The 20,456-nt window shown below is 41.7% G+C and overlaps 1 protein-coding gene across 1 annotated transcript in view; it reads right to left on the bottom strand.

The window, feature by feature from the left end:
- sorcs3a (sortilin related VPS10 domain containing receptor 3a) overlaps positions 1-20,456 on the bottom strand; it is a gene marked incomplete at both ends in the record, with an annotated part of 206,774 nt that overhangs the window by 5,862 nt on the left and 180,456 nt on the right. Inside the window, 6 exons of the mRNA XM_079279217.1 lie at positions 2,493-2,592; positions 2,694-2,825; positions 9,820-9,932; positions 10,456-10,579; positions 13,229-13,362; positions 16,249-16,435. Coding sequence (XP_079135343.1) covers positions 2,493-2,592; positions 2,694-2,825; positions 9,820-9,932; positions 10,456-10,579; positions 13,229-13,362; positions 16,249-16,435 — 790 coding nt within the window. The remainder of the gene's footprint in view (positions 1-2,492; positions 2,593-2,693; positions 2,826-9,819; positions 9,933-10,455; positions 10,580-13,228; positions 13,363-16,248; positions 16,436-20,456) is intronic.

Raw genomic sequence — 20,456 nt, 5'->3', positions numbered from 1 at the left:
TATGAGATAATGCACTTATCTTTAGAATCTCCTCAATTGTCATAAGTTGTGTTAGTATGAAATTGCTGTTTCTATTGCTGGACAAAGAAGATGACAGCTGCAGGTAATTCTTATAATTCAGGTGGCTATGAAATGGTTAAATGCACTCATATTCACCTCAAACAAGAAGCCAACCAAACGAGCACTGACTATGTGATTAAGTGCTCTAAGACAGGGATTCCCAAAGTGGGGTGCGCGCACCCCTGGGGGTGCGCGAGCTGCCTCTAGGGGGTGCGCGAGAGGAAAAGTGTAATGGCGGTCTGATGGTGTAATAATATTAAATATAAAAAAAAAATGTAATTTTAATTTAAAAACTGTCAGGTGGGACATCTGAAGCTATCAGTCGTAAAAGAGGAGAGGGACAGAGAGAGAGAGAGAGGAATCGGAGGCGAGGGGAACGGAGAGGTGCGTTGGGGAGAGACCGGGAGAAGAAATCGAGCCAGAGTCAGAGGAAGATGAGACGGAGGAGACCGAAAAGGAGGAAGGGATAGCACAGACAAATCGGGAGCACATCGGCCCATCGAGTCAAGGTGAAAAAAGAGGAAACGAGGGTGAGCATCAGACTGGGAAAAAAAGAGGAAATATGATGAAAAGTATCTGTGTCTGGGCTTCACTTGGATTGGCAACGCAGATTGCCCAAAGCCACAGTGCGTGGTGTGCAGTGAGGTTCTGGCTAACAGTCTGAAGCTCTTATTTACGTCGCCACCTGAACACCAAGCATGCCAGTGCAAGTCAAAAGCCCCTTACATTGTTTATATCGAAATTGGAGGAGTTACAAAACAGCCAAAAACAACTGGAGTCTCATTCATGTGTTGGTCTATAAATGACGCACTACGGGCTTCATATCTGGTTACAGAATAGCGAGAAAGGGGCTACCGCACACAATCGCCGAAGACGTGAGCTTGCCAGCTGCCAGAGAGATGGTGGAATGTATGATTGGGGAGAAAGAAGCAAAAAAGTTGGACATGATCCCGGTGTCCAACAACACTGTGTCGCGCCGCATCGATGCTTTGTCCGAAGACATCCTGGCTGCATTAGTCGGTCATTAATTGTAAATTAAATGTGATAATCTGCCTCTGAGCCTGTGCGTGTGTGCTCGCCATCCGTATTGCTCTTTAAAAGTGACGCCTTGTGTAACTGAAAGTTATTGAAACTTTGTTGCAGTGTTTCGGGGCGTTTTCACACCTTCAGTTCGTTTGCTTTGTTCTGATTCAGGGATTAATATGATACAATGTTGCAGTTGCTCCTTTGTTCGGTTTGTGTTCACACTGCAACATTTAACAGCGGACTAAATCTTGTAAACAAATGCCACGCGCGAGCAAACTGTTCTCTCATTGGTCCGATTCTTATGCGGCTATAAAGGCTTAAAAGGCTCTGTTGCTTCTTTTTTTTTTTGTATTAAGGGGGGGGGGGTGCGCGAACCCGGTCGGGATGTAGAAGGGGGTGCGCGGCCTAAAAAGTTTGGGAACCGCTGCTCTAAGACATCCACCTTAAATTATTATCATTATTTTGAAGAGTGCATTCATTTCTGTCTTTGGAGGGAAATCACATAGCATTCTCCAATGTTTCCGTGCTAGTCCCGAGCCCTTCGGCTCAGAGACAGTGGTGCGTATGCTGCTGACCTTTCTCAAGCAGCTTGAAGGCTTTTTAGACCTTTTCTTGGGGGGTGAAATATAAAGAGGGATGCAGCTGGGTACACCTCCAATGTCATTAGAGTGCAGCACACCACAGAATGTCACAGAGCAGCACATGCCAGGCTGTTAATACCTAGCACTTTGAGCTACAGACAACTCATGGCTGTGTGCCTCTAGAGACTGTGTGCCTCATGAAACTGGCCAAGCACTGATACAGTGTAAGCATATCTGTCCAGCAGTGGAACACAAGAGTTGTTGAGGACTACCAATAACAATAAAGAAAGTAGAGCTGTCCAGACCAGCCACATTTTTTTACAATCAATGTGCCTCCATGAATCCAGCATTGATTTGATACTTAAAACTGTTTGAAGTTTTTCAAATGTCGACCAACCTCCCCAGTATTAACTGACATAGACTGACTCTGAATATCGTTTCTGCCCTTAAATTGTACAGTGTTCCTTCTCAAGGACTAAATAATCAACATAATTATACTCGGTGTAACACCCAAGTTGTGGTTGGATAGTGATTCAAGAAATAGAACAGATGTTCAGCTTTTGATGACAGTCATAAAAGATCGTCTCAAGGAGCTCCACTTGAAATCAAACCCCCTCCCATACTCCCCTGAGTCTTTGTGCCTGGAAAGGAGGCAGACTGACAGGAATTTTAAGTGGTGGACCAAAGAAAAACTCTTGTTGTCATAACATGGTTATTACAGTTTGATTACGACAGGGCCTTATTGAAAGTGCCTGTGCAAGTTAAATTATTATGATTAATAACTTAATGGCAATATTGAAAGCAGCGAGAGCAAATGTTTCTTACCCAGTGTTAACTGTGTGTTGTACACAATCACCCTGATACCAGGCTTGAGCTCGAACTCCACCAGATTTTGGTTCAGCGCGCTTACAATTATATTGGACACCTGTTAAAGACATACAACATGGTGTTTGACAGGCAAAGAGCGATCTATTTGATAGCATTTCAACAATTCGGAATGTAAAATTGAATCCTTGTCACCCATACCTGCTCAAGCCCCTCCTCACTCTTTTTCTTGCCCTCTGACTGGTTCTTGTGAGGCAACAGGAAGAGCTCAGCAGCTGTTGGAACTCCTGGGAACACGGCAACCAAGAGCTGCTCCTCTGGGAAGTCAGACACCTGTGACAAGGCAGAAAAAATGACCTTTGACGGTAATTATTACAAATAGCTTCATCAATTAAAAATGCGTGACTTTGCTCTGTGCCAATGAAGTCATATGATTACATCAGTTAAGTCAGCCAACTCACCTGGAGTGGATTGTTTTGAGCATGAGATACATGTACTGCATTTGTACTGCATGTAAAAGGAAGCACAACAGGGAGTGGGGAGTCACAAATGATAGCGTCCCTTCTAGAGGAACGTCAACTCACTACACTGCAATAATCAAAAGGGCGCGTTGGACATATGTTGCATTAAGATGCCTATCCTACAGACTGCTAGTAGAGTCCTTTGGTTGAAGTGAGGCGCAATGCCGCTCAAATATTCCTTACATTTCCAACAGCAAAAATGACATCCCGAAATCTGAGAGGAAAGGATGCTATGGAGGAGGATTTTTAACATCAACTGATGGAGTTCAAATTGCCCTCTGATGCCAACAGAAACAGATTCATTCTGTTGTAATGAATGTCAGCGTGGGCAGTTTTTTGTTGGATGCTGTCGCCGGTGACAACCCAGAGAAGGTGAGCCGTGTCTGCCTAACGATGCATGAAGGTTTTCCTCCTCACTTAGACAGAGGTGCGGTATAGAGACCTTCTTCAGGATTCTGAAGATACTCTGTAAAAGACGCGGTGATTTTGGGACGATGTTTGTCTTTGTATTTTATAATTTAATAGTCTGCCTCCGAAGAAGGTGTGAAAGCTGCCAACCAGCCGCTGCAGCAGGGGAAACGGTGTGTAGAGCAGGCGTGCACAGCTTACTCTGAAGGAAGAATTGATTTTGATCGCACCACAGTTGCTGATGGTTGCTGTTTTACCATTTTGTGAGTTCATTTTTTTAATACTCAGATGTAGCACGCAATGCATCCTGGGTACGTGTAAGCACAGCCTGCCTGGCACTGCAGCAGGAGAGACCAGCGTTCTGAATGAAGTACACAATGGGAAATTGATTTCTTCAGGGAACTACATTTACCCGGGTAGCGGCAAGGTCGAGGTGAGGGCTGCTGTAAAACTGACGCCCGAAACCGCAAGCCAATTTAGCCCCACGGGCCTTTCATTACGAAACTGGCAAACCGCAGAAACACTGTATGATGAATGTTACCAAACAGCCAATGATGAATATATGCATTGTTGTGAGCCATGGTTCGACTTTTTTAGTTTTGCACATTTTATTATGAGATAATGTTTCATGTTTTACATAAAAATGCAAGTAGTAGGATCTACTACTTGCATTTGTATGTAAACATGTATACCTGTTCAGATTATGGACTAAGAGTAATTTTCCATGAAAAGTTCATTTTTAATCTTGAGGGAGTACTTAATATGTCCTCAAACTCTCAGTCAAGATATGATTGCCTAAGTGGTTGTATACTCAGCACTTAAACTAGAAAAGCAGCAAGGGGGTACAGACGTTGTGGATCATCTTAGTATATTTTCAACCTCCTTAATAAAGTTTTTGAGGGTTTTTGCTCCATTTCGTGTACCCACATAAAAAAAAATCCAAATTAGAATTCAAAACATCGCTTTTTTTGCATTCTTAATTTTTTATGTTTTAAAGCGGAAATCAAAGTTACATGATTGCTATGTTGTTTAATTGGCTTGTAGGGTTGGATGGTTTGCGTGCCAATATGCAGGATCGCCTTAATACATACTAGGGAGTGGGGGAAAAAAATGGATTCAGCATCGTATCACGATATTTTGTGTAGCAATATTGTATCAATATACGAACGCCAAGTATCTCTCTTTTATGAAATTAAACTATAGCCCCTTTGTTTTTTTAAAAACGCTTATTAAAATTGCAATTAGGAACGTCAGGATTAAACGATCAACTGCGGCGATATAAGTCACGGTTTCATAACCACAACAATTGATGAAAGCTACGATATCTTTGGTGTCCTTTTTCCTGCATTGAGACACGTTGTTTGTGTGTGAGGTGAAATCTCATCTGGCGATAATCACGTTAACACGCGTGTGCGTTGATTTATTTTGTGTTTGAGAGAACCTTTTGGTTATAAAATTCCAGGGAGTCATGTGAATGGCTGAACAATTACACAGTTTAACCTTCGTAATGTGAAAAAAAGTTACTACTTATCATCATCGGCCTAGATTCAGTAAAAATATGCGACCTGAAGATCACCCTTGATGCTGTCTAGTCTGATAACAATACATGTGAACATTAAGTCCATGTTGAAATCGACAGGAGAGATCGTAACGTTAGTAACACTGACAGCAACAGCTGTTATAATGGAGAAGAACCATACGGCTATGATATGGAGGTGTCATTGCGTTACATTGTGATGTGTCCAAGCTCCATTCAGGAAAATGAGTATTGGACAAAAGTCAATTATAACGTTATGCTGTGTTCAAATGTAATCTTGTAAAATGTGGTTTTGGTGAGAAACTTGAATAAATCCAGTTGTTTTAAGGAGATGTTTTCACAGCAATATAGATATTAGAGATGAACTATGATCTGAATTACCATCTGTTATTTCCTAACCATTTGAATTGTGTGTTTTATGCAAATACCCATAATAGCTGAGTAGAGGGAATTAGTTGATGATGATAATACATATTTTAGTTCATTGGCTATAGGCCTATTATAAATGGACCAAAGAGAGATGAACCAAGTGAAAACTTCATCCTTTTGGATAAAACAAATGTTGACAAACTACATTACTTGCAGTTGAAAATAGGTAATACATTGCAATATATTGCAATGTTTGATATCACAATACTCAGCATATCGCAATATCGTAAAATTGCCTCTAGTGATACTCAACCCTAATAAATGCAGTTTTGGTAAATACAGTAAAAGCCAAGTGATATAACATATAAAGATAAACATGATGTACTATACTGTAAATCAAACTTCTAATTCCATTTCAGTGTCTTGGAGAGCATTCTGCAGTGTTTTAACTAACTACCACTAACACTGGAAGGGTGGCTGTGGAGTAACTCCGAACTACTATTTTCCCTCGAGACAAGGACTGCTCTGTGAGACGGAGAAACAGAGACGTAAGGATAGAGACAGAGAGACAGAAAGAGAGAGTGAAACACACAGATAGCAACAGAGTGAGATATACAAAGAGACACCGTGTCAAATGCAAAATGACCTTTATGTCTAGTTCACAAATGTTAGAGCCCTACTGTATCAAATATAATTCCTCAGGAAATGTTCTTTAACGCTTCACAGTTCATATTGTACAGTTGTACATTCACAACTGTTTGGATTAGCTTTAAAATATACTGTCAGATAATTAGACATTTTTGAGACACATGGTACTCACAGGACGGCCTTCAGGCTTGTAACTAGGTTATTTGAAACAAATAAAAGAGAACTGTTTGATGGACGTTTTCTGGATTGATCTCAATTTCTAAGGATGCCAAGTTGAAGCCAAACAAATGTTTCTGTTTTTGTTTCCAGAAAAGCAATTCTTGAGTCCTCAGCTCTTAACAAGCCAGGGAGGGCAGAGCCTGGGTGGTGATCACTCTTCATTTTAGAGCCGGTGATGGTTCTGTTTTCTCAGTGGCCTGTGTGAACAATGGAGTGGGTATAGCCAAAGCACATCAATTATCAAGCACAGAAATCACTATTTGAGTACCAAAGTAGTGGACAAATGATAGCCGTGGGCATGACTTACAATGAGAGAAGGTGCGGCTGAGGGGGACATAAAGTGAATAGGATGACAGAAGAGGCAATAGCTCCTGCAGAAAATCAATACACTTTGACCATGTTTGTCCCCATTGCAATCAGTCATTGGAATAAAAAGCTGTTTTGGAGTGCTCTCTTTTGAAGCTCTGCAAATCTACTGCTGGATACAGATTTCAGATCAGGATGGCAAGGAAGACACCCACGGAGGTTACATAGTGTCAATTCTAGTGTAAATCTAATACGGATAAACCCTGTTTGACGTACTAGATGCAATTCTATGTAATATTTAGGCAACATCGCGATAATCAAGTGTTCATGCTCAACAGCCAAAATGTCTTCATCCATGCTGGCAGCTCTGTGAGCAGCTCTCTGAGGCTGTACTAGGCACATGCATTTGATGTTGCAAGAATCCACGTTGTGCAAGGTAAGCAGGCAAAGACGTTTCCCAAATTGTAAGCTGCCATACAGTATAACGCTACCTCCAATCTCCAATCACTTAAGCCAATATAGTGCTAACCCTAGCCTAAGTATATATTAAATCCTAATGTTACTTAAAATCAAGATTGTTTTTCAGTAACTGTGAGGGGATTAACTTAAATCCCGAAATGCAATTCCAGAGTAAGTTAATTATCAACAATACAATTGTTTAACAGAGTGAAAAGAAGAAACTATTGCATAACTCTGCATGATTTACATGCATCAGTCGGATGAGGAAGTGTTTTGGTGCCTTTGGGGAAGCAATAAGGAGATGATGGCTTGGTAGCTTGCATTAACCTTCAAGGCCAGCTATGGGGGCTACAAACAGTGTGAACTGCATGAGTTTGAGATGAGAAACGTTAAGGGAATATGAGAGGGAGGTGGCTGAAGATATACAATGAAATAACCTCCATTACCAAATGTGCATTCAGGACCAGTAGAAGCAGCTGCACCAAAATGAGTCTTGTCAAACAAAGAGTGCAAAGTCAGGACTGGAGAGATTCAGCAACAGGGCAACAACACGCACCTCAGTTAAATGTACCTTGACTTTAATTGTAAGTTGTTCCCACTCGCATCTCCTATTTTACTGTCGGGGAGATGTTTACTATGTTGAAAAGACATCAGTTGTGGACTGGCCTCTGTCTTTTTCATTGGTAGCTTACATAGGGTGTTAGCGGGTTGTTCATTGTATGAGCAGTATGTATATATCTATGCTGAATTCCTTTGCCTTCGACCATCTGCCCTAGGTTTGAGTTTTTGTGTAATTTCAGCCTCTCTAATGTTTGAGTCTGTTACTTGAGTCCTCAGTTTGTTTTGTGCTGTATTCATCTTCTGTGTCTCTGAGTCTGTGTCAGATGCAGTATACAGAAAATCTACAATGCCTTTGTCTTTACTTGTAAACCTAATACATCCATCTTTTTGCTTTGGTCACAAATATTCCATCTATCCATTATCTCTGAGTTGCGGGGGGGGACTGGAGCCTATCAATGGGTATTGGCCTAAGGCACCCTGGACCTTGTTAGAGCTCCCGTTTCAATAACAATACAAATTCCTTTTTTTCCATCCACTGTTGAAATGTTGAAGCATACATGCCTGGTTTAATTTACTATCCCGAGGCATCCATCGCAACACTTATTGTCCTTATTTCAATGTAAGATGTCTGGTAAGAGTGAACCAGATTTGGAACTTAAATATTGATATTGGAACAGTTATACACATGGTATGTCTAGTTTGTGCTTCTTCACCAAAGAGGGTTAGGATCTGGTTTCCAGGGATAAAAGTCTCAACCACTTTCTTAGCCATAAAACTATCATGACACCGATTAATTGGTTGTCAAGTATGGGTGCTTAACTCCTTTGTCCTTTGGCAACTTGAGTTTAGTGTATCGGACAATGGCCTTCTTTCTTCTCCAAATAAATATGTTTTGTGTTCATATGAGCACCTGACTATTGTTTTAAGACAGACTTGAAACATGGGGAACCTTTCCTTTTGTACAATACTCTCATGCCATATGTACTTGAAAGAGCTACTGGTTGCTGCTCTCCCAACTGGTCATGAAAAGAAGGAAAATAACTCTTTAAATGCATATGAACACAAATGAGTATTTTTTTCTTCGACAGACTTGAACAAACGTAATCCTATCCTTTAATTAACCATTTTAATATGATGCACCATGTGAGCAAGATAGAACACGGAATAATATAGGATTCAAAGTAGGTTTTAACTCTACAAGAGGGTTAATGCACTTATGATTTCCATGCATTATGAGCCTCATGGTAATTTCCTGAATTGCTCATTTTTGGTGGTGCTGCACGAATGCACAACTATGCTGCCACAACGTGAACGTGGAGCATTCAGACCCAAAGACGGGCAGTCATCCATCCTCGTTTTAACGCTACATGTGCCGGGGAGCATAACATATAACATATGAAATATAGAAGAGATTACAAAATTCAAGGAGCAAACTTCATTGACTTGAAACATGTTACTGTCACTACAATAATGTGAACTATGCCCTGAGACAAACTGTAAAATATAAGCAAAATCTAACGAGCATGTTTCTGAGCTAGATCATTTATCAGAAACTTGTTACTTCTGGTCTCAGAAGGAAAAACAAAAAATATGTTTTTTTTCTGTCAAATTGCTTTACAAAGGCATCACAGTCCAGGGAAAGGCAAATCACTCAGCTCAGAAGCGTGGACCTGAGTCTGGGTTGTCCAGGTTATTCATGAGATATCCTTCACCCATTTAAATATTTCTCCAAAAGCGCCCACCTGCAGCTCTAATGCTTAATACGTTGGTAAGAAGGCCAAGAGCGCAGCACAACCAAATGCAGTCCGCTGTTCATGAGCTGTGAATGGGGGGATGAGTAGCACTTATCAATGAAGGGTGAGCTTCCCATAGACACTGAGAGCACTTGCACCCCTCCTACATTCAAGTACACTAACACACACGCAGACACACACATTAGACACGGTGACAGGTGTCGTCAGTCACAGGTCCCGACCAGGCCCTCATGCTGCTGAGATCATTTGATTTGTGACTTTTAAAAATGAAAGAATTAGCGCTCAAGAAGCCATCTTGGGTGAGAAGGAAAGCAGAGGCGTCTCCACACCTGTCTGGTGATGAATCACAGGGTGACCCGAGGGCGTTCTCTTGCCGCACCACTGAGTATTGGGCAGCAAAGGTAATAGGAGCATATGAAATAATGAGAAATAGTGAAGTGAGTACGACAATAGAGGATAAAAAAAGACAGAAAGGAAAGGAGTTGAAGACAGACAGAAGGATGTACGAAAGAGAGGGGCGGACAGAGAAAATGAAAATCACTCACTTGGAGCAAAGCCTTCTTAATTACTGTCCCCACATCCTGTCTCCACTCAGGTATGTCGGGGTTGAACTCGTCCAGATTAGGGGAGAAAGATAAAAGTAGAGATTTGAAGAAATCTGTCGAGGAGAGTCGGGGGAGAATCAGCCATTAATTCACTCGGCTCCAGAGGCATTATTCTCAGGGAGCTGTGCCAACTGTCATTTTGCTCAAGTTGAGTTCCAGGTAGTTAACACTTGATGAAAGGAGGAGGGTTTCTCATATCCCCTGCACTTCCCTTTGGCTAAATGTACCAGATGCACTTCGAGATAATTAGAAAGTCAGTTTTATGCTAACCCATCCGCAGGTAATAAATCACTGCATTTTACAGATACTTGCTGGCGGATTCCTTCATATCAAATGAAGACATATTCTTTCGAGGTTCTAACAGTAATGTGATGTATTTTATTCAAGAGGCAGTTTTATTTGAAAAGCATTTTACACATGGAAGAGTCTATGACGGTACAATATCGGACTATATTGATGTATTCTGAAATATTGAACTGCTTTCCATAAGACTGCATGTTTTGAACATATTAAAAACAAAAAAAAACATGTTCACAGTAGTAAGCTCCAGGACACAAATAGAAAGGAAATACTGACCTTTGACTGCTATGGTCTTGGTATCCTGCAGTATGGTGTTGGCTGCAGCCACTTGGACAGTGATGGTGTGCATTCCGTCGCTGGGGAAGGTGTGTGAGATACTCCCATCCAACGTTATCATGGGCTGCAAGAGCAAAAGGTTCATAATATATCTCTATCATCTTTTACTCAGGGAAGTTAAGCAGAGCCCAGCTCTCTTTTGCAGGCCTGAGACCACAATCCCACGTCATAATCGGGTGCAATTTGAATTTCGCTATATTGATTGTTTCATTTTGCTTTATTTCACAGAATGATGAGCTCATACAAGGTGGACAGGCAGCCACAACGGCACCTGCTTGCTGGAAAGCTACCTTAGTCTTGATGAAAAGGTAGTGGGGAGAATGTGGTTGAAAGAGTATCGACGTATATAAGTCCCAAGAATAAAGCACACTGACCAAGTCAAGATTGTGTAAAAGGCATAGAATTTGAATAGATGAATAACAGTGTTGGGGTCTGACTATATGGCTTCAACATGTGCTGTGAAACAAAGAATCAGGCCTTCCCTTTTGCAAGCAAAGGTTTCATCCTGATCGTGGTTCGATGAGCACCAAACCTCCTCTGAAGGAATTTCACACTAGGGTGTGAATTTCCTCCCCCCCCAAAAAATGCGTTCCTGAAGTCACCTGAATGCACCGCTGCAATCTCATTGGCTGAGAGCCAAGACAGCACCACGACCCCTGTGGTTCAGCCACTGTTCTACAAAACTGCCTGCAGCTCACACCTCAACGCTTTTTCCCACCAATCCCTCCGGGGTAACAGGAGGCACGCAGCAACGTTGTTCCTCCTTTTAACCAAAATGCTAGGTTTCACAGTTATATTCGCTGGCCGAATTCACCAAACTGTCTATTTTATCTTTGTTCGCATCCACGAAGCGAACCCGTTTAATCCTGCAGAAGTGAAGAAGCAGAGTTCTTCAAAACGAGAGACCGAGAATTCCCACTCTTCACTCTCCACCAAACGCCTCGTCTACTCCGGCCATAAGGACGCGAAACTCCCTTATCCAGACGACAGCGATCCTCTCTCACCGAGAGCATACCTCCCACGGCCCGCAGCCGTGCTGCCCGAGCCCACGGAAGCCCAGAAGACTCCCCTCACTCACCACGATTGCATCGTACCGTAAGGCAAAATAGAGTCTGGGCAGAGTTAGAGAGAGTTCATTTGTGTTTATTTGATCTTGTTTTGTGTGCTTAAAGTACTGTTCATTTTTATAACGAGGTATGCTTCATAATCGCCGACACTAACGATCACTGAGATCGTTGGGGTTGTGTAGGAGTAGCGTGTATTCCATGCTACTGTGATCTGTGTTGAGCGAGCCGCCTAGTGAGGTCGAAGCTGTTTCTCATCAGTTCAGGAGGTTAAGACCGCCGACTGCGACAAAGAGTCGCTGTTCTCTCCCCTCGCTGAGAGAGCAATCTTCCGTACTCCTGCGCGGCGCAGAGGATCGTAATCGCTTGTTTTATTTCATTTTGTTTTGTTCCTTTCCCTTTTACTAACTCACACACACATATAGCTTTGAGCTAATCTAGCTATGTGCTTAACAGCTACCGACACATGTAGACACTGGGTCTCCCGTTGGCTCTCCGCCAGTTTGAGTCTCGCGCATGAGAGACGTCACCACGTCCCAGCGACGTCACACGTCACTGAGCTGCTCCCTCCCCCCTTTTCTCACACACACACATACACACACCCCCCCCCCCTCTTTGCAATAGTCTGTTGATTTTAGATAGCGTGCTCATGAATGTATAGTTGTTGTTAGTTTAGATATTAGTTGACTAGATCATTAGTATTAGAACTTAATAAACTCTGTTATATTTTAAAGAGCAGCTGTCTGTGATTAGTTTGTGCCTGCGTATTGTGATAACAACTGTATATGTGGTCTGTGCTCGAACTTAAACCTTCACTTGCACTCTGAATGTGTAATAGTACTCAGACTACTGACATTGTGAGTGAACACTAATGATGAGACTTAGTTTTATCGTTTGGTTGTTGGTCCCTGTTCGCAGGGTGGTGCCCCGTTATTATTAATAATTGTTACTGACATTAGTAATTCTATTAATGTCCAGAATTTAGTTTCTTAGAAGCTGACAACCCAAACACGCTCCTTTACAGAAATTCCCATTCAAATTCCCATTGCAGGATGGTGAGAGCGGTTACCAGATCAGATTGACAGTTTCCAGTTTACCCTCGTAACCTTGCCAGAGACCCGTGAACAACTGTAGAACCACTACATGTGCACTATAAATAACATCATGAGCATACACAGCTTCATATCTGCATCAAATGACCAAAGATAAAATGTTTAATACATTTTCAACCCACAAAGAGTCATACAACCAAAAAACTAATTGAAATGTCCATGATGATGACTTCAAGGTAAGTAGGTCCTCCGTTACCCAAACAACCATTGAATACAATCAGTGAATCAAATATTTCTCAGATTAATGAGTCAATAATATGTGAGTGGATACAACGATGTTTACTCAATTGTATCTGTGTTGTTGACAATACAATTACATTGTTTGCACAATATTTCCAAAACCCCACTCAATGTTGACAAAAGCAGCCCAAACTTGTACTGTTATCAAGGTGATGTTTTACAAATGACTTAATGATGATGGTTGACTTATAAAAGATATGAATTTCAATTACACAGATAACAGCCAGCATGGAGTAGCATGCAATATAAACGTGAGACTGAAATGTGTATTAATGAGCCATGTCCTGGAGAGATTACCTCAGTATTGTTGTCCAGCCACCAGAAGTAAGTAACAGTACGCGAGTGGGTGGGTAAGACCACTGCTGTGATGTTCACCTCCTTGTTCTTTATGACCACGAAGGGAGCGAGAAGCCGGACATGCTCCACTGGACCTGAGAAAGAAACCCACAGAGGAGCTGATATTATACATGGTGACTTCTAATGAGGCACAATTGAGAGTATGCTTTTCATTTAAATAAGAAAAAAGACAATTGGCCAGATCACATATCTGAGTACCTGTGAAGCTCGCTGGGAGAAAAAATGCTCCAAACACTCACTTTTACATGACAGTTTAGTGCACTCAGGTTTCCTGTTCAGCCTAGTCGATCTCATCCCTCATCATTTTTCAAGTATTGTTTCTCCAAACAGACATCGATAAAACCAGACACACATGCACATTTTGTTCTGTTAAAGTAATGGGATCATCAACCTTTTTGCTCTCTACCATCACTACGCCACAAAATATATATTGTATGTTGTATCTATGTATATATGAACAAGTCTGGGATGTGTGATTCAGAGGCCTACAGTTAAAGGCTAAGCACACTTAATCTTCACTGACTTTTAGCCATGGCCATGATCTTTCCCTAACCTTGTGCTTTGAGTTCCCTCGTGAGAACCCCAAACAAAAATGTCATTGTGCTTGAGTATAATGAACATCTTCCATGTTCATTGGGGTGGGCAGATGGGGCCAAAACCGAAAGCAATGGGGTTGGGAAGGCAGCGATTGTATCATGCCACAAGTGATCAATAAAAAGTTGTCTTGTGTAATTTAAAATGACAGACGATCAAATGTTTTACTGACGTTGACTGACAGTATAAAGTGGTGACAGTAAAAAAGTGTCCTTATGTTAACAGGTCCGTCTGTGATGGCAACTAAAAAAAGTGCCATTCTAACATTGAAAATATGTTGAGGCCATCATGTATTTTCGACATGACACCTTCTGGATGAATCTGCAAACCTCCCCACTAAGAACCTAATAGGACCTGACAGGGTTCTAGGTTGCGTTACACTAATCTCGTGGATGAAGTTCCTCTGCCGTGGACGGATGTGATACACTACTTTCTTGGAAATACTCCAACGAAAGGTTTGTGTAGTGCTGTGGTTTGGGGTGTTTGTCTCGCCAAGGCTTCTGTTAGCTCTCATCCTATTCAACCACAACTAATCTTTATCCCCACTTTGAGATGCTCAGAGAGTGTGTGTGTGTGTGTGAGTGGATGAGAAAATAAGTCATTTGGTATTAAATACGCTAAGCCGAGAAATCATTGTATTGTTTTTTTGGCATTTTCCCAGCTAAAATTATTGCCATCAGAAATGTAAAAATACAGAACACTCTGGCTGACACATCAGGAAGGCAAGTGGTTAAATTAAAATGGACTGAACGAATCGATGAACGAGATACTCAGAAGATTCAACAAATACAATCAGGAGCCTGTATTATTCCCTTGGACACTTAAAATTATACTTTTTTTAATTGTTGTCTCAATGGAGCAGGAAAGCATGACAATACTGTACTTCGTTGTGCCTGTGGCTGTGTAAAATCTGCTCCGCTTTAAAATAAGCCATTGTTCTGAGTGTTCTATCCTCCGATAACTTGGCCTTGCAGCCCAAATCTCATTCTCTGCCCACAGTGCAACCTTGCACAAGCACGTTGGTTATGACCTTTCTCCCAAAAGTTGTTTGTGTTTATCACACAATCCTGTGTATAAGGTCACTTCAGATGAGTTTAGCATGGATCAACAGTGTGGCTGTCATTCAGCAGAACACATTTTAGCAGCAAAAAAAATCCTACCCTCATGGAATGATCATGGTTATGATGTTATCATTTCATGGACAAAGTTGCATTAATGCTCTGTGTTTTAATGCAATGCCCTAGTGTTGCAAGGATGAGTTCTAAAACCCCAAAATGACATATTTGCACCTTGAGTTCACTCATCCAGAAGTCAATGTTTTTTCTAAATGTGTTTTTGGTTAGATGTCTAACATAAGGTCTGCAGAGATTTATACGCTTAGTTCTACGATATAAAATAGGTCAGTCAATACCTTTTTGGTGAATTTAGAAGCTTTTACGTGTCTTAAAAAAGTGTCTAAAAGAGACGACTAAAACCTCACTAAAACACTAGTCCTCCTTTAGCTTAGTGGTGGTGACGTGAAGTCATGTGACCGCGGTGGAGTTCGGCTAACTTTCTTGGTTGGCCAACAAAGATTTGTCATCCCTGCAGCACTCTTTTAGTGTCGTTTGAACAGTTACAGCATGAAAGGGGCTCATTACGGAATTCAGAGCATAGTTATTGCACAAGACTCTTAACATGGAGACAGCGGAGCCGACAGCTAGCAGCTAACGGTGCTAACGGCTCGCAACAGTGCCGACAGAGCTGGTGTCAGCTGTCATATGAGTGCCATACGAGTGCAGTGCGGAGGGGCGGCCATTACCAGTAGGAGACAACAGAGAGAGCTCAAGTAAACATTAGAGGCTGGTCACACCGAAGAGTCTAGCGAGTCACGGCCACGCCTTGGCAATGTGCGTCACTTGTAATGCAGTAACGGCAGCCGCTGTCTTGATTTGATTGGCTGCCTGGGGCCCAGTGTGACATCGACGAGAGGTGCGACTCTGTGCCTGGCACTGAAACGTTGCGCATATTTTACTGGAGAAGTTTGTCTAGCGACGGGTCTTGCTGTGATCAGCTCCACTATATCTTTACACTGTGAATAATTGTTTGTCATGCTGTTAATACTCTGAATCCTTTATATCGAACCTCTAACAATGAATACAAATATCGGTTAAATGTTTTTTTAAACCCAAAACTACATTGGCAGCATCTTTTCCAGCCCTGAATGGGCCTAATGTCTGCAACAGTCCTTCTAGATGCCATACAGTCCCAACAACCTTCCCCAGTAAGGAAGCGCAGCCTCAGCCTGTATGTAGCCTGAGAGGCAATCAAACAAACATGAAAATCTACTGACTAACAAAATGTGAACTTCAAACAGCAGCACTTACATGTGACATGCAGGAAGAGTGTTGTGGAATCGTAACCCAGCGTGTTCTCTGCCAGAGCTGTGACGCGGAATATTCCAGCAGACTTGTAGATGTGCTTGATCCCCTCCTCGGTCCAGCTCAGGTTGGAGTAGGACACGGCTGTGCCATCGCCGAAATCCAGCTGGATGTTGGTGCGCAGAGAGTCACCCTGAAACACAGCAGGGCCTCATTCAGCTACAGATGAACACTATGTACTGACATTACTTTTGCACATGGAACCACCTTTGCCACCACAGAGAGGACGACTTGCTTTGCTGGGGGGGAAATTTTGGCAAAATGTCAAGAGGCCAGGGACATGAGGGGCTTAGCAATGGTTAAATGGGAGGTGTCACAGTTAGACAAACTGGTGAACATAGAGACCATTAAGCAGCTTCACTGAGTTGGTGGTGACCAAAAACAGAACTAAATAAGAGTAGACTTTCATATAACCAGTTTGGTTCAGTTCATTCGAACTCAGGTCCGTTTGCCCTGTTAGTACGGTTTGTTTGGCTGGTGTTAAAGCTGTCAATCGAATCCATACCAAACAACTGAACCGAGGCTGCTGGAAAACGTTGGTCACGGTTCGCTTCTAAGCAGACTCTTTTGTGGTTTATTTGTGGTGTGAAAGCAAACGAACCAATCACAGGACTTTATGACAGCAGATATAAGATTTTAGCATGATTTCAAAAGCTAAACTGCTGAAACTGCTTTAAACAAAAGCTGTCAATTCTGCTGTGCTTGTATCCAACACTGTGAGTTATTTTATGTTCATTAAAAAGAATGACAGAGATCCTCAGCAATAAGCCCCGAATCACGACTGAACAAGGCGATGTCTACACCCGTCATATAGTAGCAATGGGGCTTTTGTAAAATCCTGTCGCTACTGGTTAGTCATAACATGTTTCATTACACTAATAATGCTTATAATTAGTTATTTCGTCATAAATATACTCATCAGGAGAAACACAAGTTATGCATAACCTTTTGTCAGTCAGAGAATTTAATTTCCCCTTGTGGGTCCTGATGATGCAGGTCGACAATCACCTAAACTCTCCAATAAAGGAGTTACCTGTCAGTCTGTGTCAATCTTTACTCCTCTTGGTTTGTTTGTAAAAAGTAAACAGGAACCAGACCAGAACTAAAAAGCACCACGGTATCATTTGTGTCCCTTGGTCTGGACCTAATGAACTCAACAACAGGTTTGTAAGCAGCGTTGCATTCATCAGGTGACACCAAACACAGCTCCATCTGAAAAGTGAATATTGTTGCTACGTGACTGCTGGATGTTTTAATGCACAACTGTCTAAAATGTTATGTTGTGTGAATGTTTTGTTCTCAACTTTTTTCTGCTGCAAACCTGCTGCCTGAGAGCTCTCACCATTTACTTATATTGAAGCATCCACAAACTCGAAAACTAATGGAGCTTGTTAAGAGCACTACAGGGAGCTAATGGGAGAGCAGCTAACCTGATACAGTTGATAGAATAGATTTACTTGGAGAATGTAACTTGCACCAATTGATTTCAGGTACACAAACCGAGGAAGGTGAAGATTTGCCATTAAAAACTGGCAGTGAGGAATTGCTCAGCGGCCAAATCGCAAAAGGATTGTGTGGCTTTTATGGCCACTTAACGTGCACAACTGAGAGCAAAAAAAAGAAATTGTACTCCTCTGCTATTTGCAAATATTTGTATTAGGTTGTAGGCAGAGATTTGGCTCCTTTCTGTGCAAATGAGGCCCATTCAAATAACATTACAATCTACAAAGATCAGTGCTAATAGAGAGTCTGTCAACTGAGTTGGGGGTGACTGTAGCACATGTATAATGGGTGTCACGCCCAGACTTACCAGAACTCATGGCATTGTCTCGGGCTGATGGTTTGAAAACACCAACAGAACTGACAGACTGAGATATTGAATTCTCAATACAGTTTATCCGTGTCACGTTTAAATTATTTGTCCAGCTCGTTGGTCAGGCCCTGTAGCACACGGTCTGAAAATTAGATTTTTTCTTTTTCTCTCTGCCATTGTTCTGCCTACTGTGTTCTTGGCGCCAAGGCCACATTCATACTTTGCCACATGGATCATCGCAATCACACACAAGAAAGTGGGCAAATTGCAAAACTTTATTGGTGTGATTGCGCTGTGACATCAGCACAATCTCTCCTGTGAACTGAACCTCTAGACGGGGCCGACCGCGGTTGCAAATGATGCACAGTTCATCGTGCTATCAGCAGCCACAATCCATTCTTTGCACTTACTTGCTCTTTGCAAATCTGTTCATTTTCATCAAAGTTTACAGTTATACTATTCAATCATAGTACTTAGAAATGATTACATAGCAGTTAAACTTCTTTCAATTACTCCTTGTCCAGACCTAAAGTACTTAGTCTCTTATATGGAAGTATTACAGGTGTTTTCAAAGGTTTTATCAAAGGTCTTATCTTTATTCAGCAGAAAACTATTTGTTTCATAAAACATGCATTGAACATGCAAAACAAACAGTCTGGTAATGAACTAAATTGGAAAAACTCATGGAACTTTGTTCAAGGAGTCCTTGCAGACAGCTGGTTTGTTTAGAACTTGATCCATGAGTAAAATAATTACTGCAGTCAGCTTTGATTTCTCTAGATGTTGTCTGTAAATGTCAAGATGATTTCATTACTTAATATCCTCAATGTAAATAAAATGAGTGTAGCTGTGCCTTGTATTTGTGCGTGTGTGTGTGTGTGTCAGAAAGAGGTAGAGAGAGAATTTAAAATGTGTGTTACAGTGTCTGTGTATAGGCAGCCCACAACCATGTTTGACTTTGCACGGTGTGCAGCTGCCTGCACGCTTTCCTCTGGGAATCACATCTGGCACTATCCGAGGATCAACGCACAGGTGAGTGTCGGGGGCTCCAGCTGCCAAGGCGACCAAATGTGCGCTCATCCCCTCAGGCCTGCGAATGCAAACTCCCAGCCTCCCCTTGGCACACTGTGGCGCGTTGCTACTGGGATCTCCATTTGTAACACCGCATTTGCATGCCAGCTTCGCCAAAACACACACTGAAACAAAACTAATACACCTATTCATTTTCTCTTCCCTGCTCTTTTGCTCCTTCCATCCATCGTTAGCCAAGCCCCTTATTTGTGTGCTACTGAGTGTGAAATCACGGGATGTTTGGTTGAGCCTTCTGGGGATATTTCATGTCACTTTGCCTGGAAAATGATATCTTCGATAAGTGGCAGTAGAGAAAAGAGAACAGCTAAGCACAGGGCCTGACAGTACAGGCATTGTTGAGAGCTGTAATTAGTTGGCATGCAAACAAGACTCGGGCTTAGTGGCACCAATGTCACTCAGCTCTTCTTGGTGTCTGCTCCGTTCTTCGTTTATGTTTGCTCTCTATATCAGCCCCAATGGAATTCACTTATCTGCATGAGACTGATGCCGACCCGTCTTTCTAAATGTCACTCTTTGTGTGCTGCATCTCCAAGGACTAAGCCGATCCAAAGACGTCATGGCTGGAGCCTTGAGGCTGGGAGATCGGTGTTGGTTCGCAATGAAAGCACTGTTGTAAGGGCAGAAAGGGGTTTGGATACACAGGGCCAGCATCTGTTCAGGTGTGTGTCAAACCTGAAGCCACCATGTCGACGTGATGGGCAAAACAAAAGACACGGCAGCTGTGAATAATTCTGGAAAGTCCGTTTGGTTATTTAATCAGTAGACAGAGCAGTGAGGATTAATATATGCACTGACAGTGAATTATTTATATTATCAAGAGCTTTCCATGGATATTATAAGAGGCACCATGGTTGAGATAAACAGTTTAACAATGTCAATAGAATAAAATGACTGAATAAAACACCTTTACCAATTCATATTTTTTTTATATAATGTTCAATAAAAAATGAAAAATGATGAATACATTCATTGATTTTGTATTTTTTGACCATGATTTTAACTGAATTTTTAAGGAATTCAAATCTTTCTGGGAATAAATTATTGTAATACTACTTGATTTTTTAGTTGTGAACTAAGAATTCCATATACAATTGAACCATTATTATAATATCTAAAGAAAGAAATATATTTTTTAGATGAGGTATAGAAAATGATGAAAAAAAAATTGTAATTATTAAGCAGGCACAAAACTTGATGCATTTATTTAATCAGATAAAGCTTTAAGCTCATGTCAGTGGGGAATTCAGTT

This window comes from Melanostigma gelatinosum (genome assembly GCF_949748355.1).
Source record: "Melanostigma gelatinosum genome assembly, chromosome: 11".
NCBI lineage: Eukaryota > Metazoa > Chordata > Actinopteri > Perciformes > Zoarcidae > Melanostigma > Melanostigma gelatinosum.
Note: the sequence above shows the minus strand (reverse complement) of the source record. Positions and strands in the feature narration are given on the sequence as shown.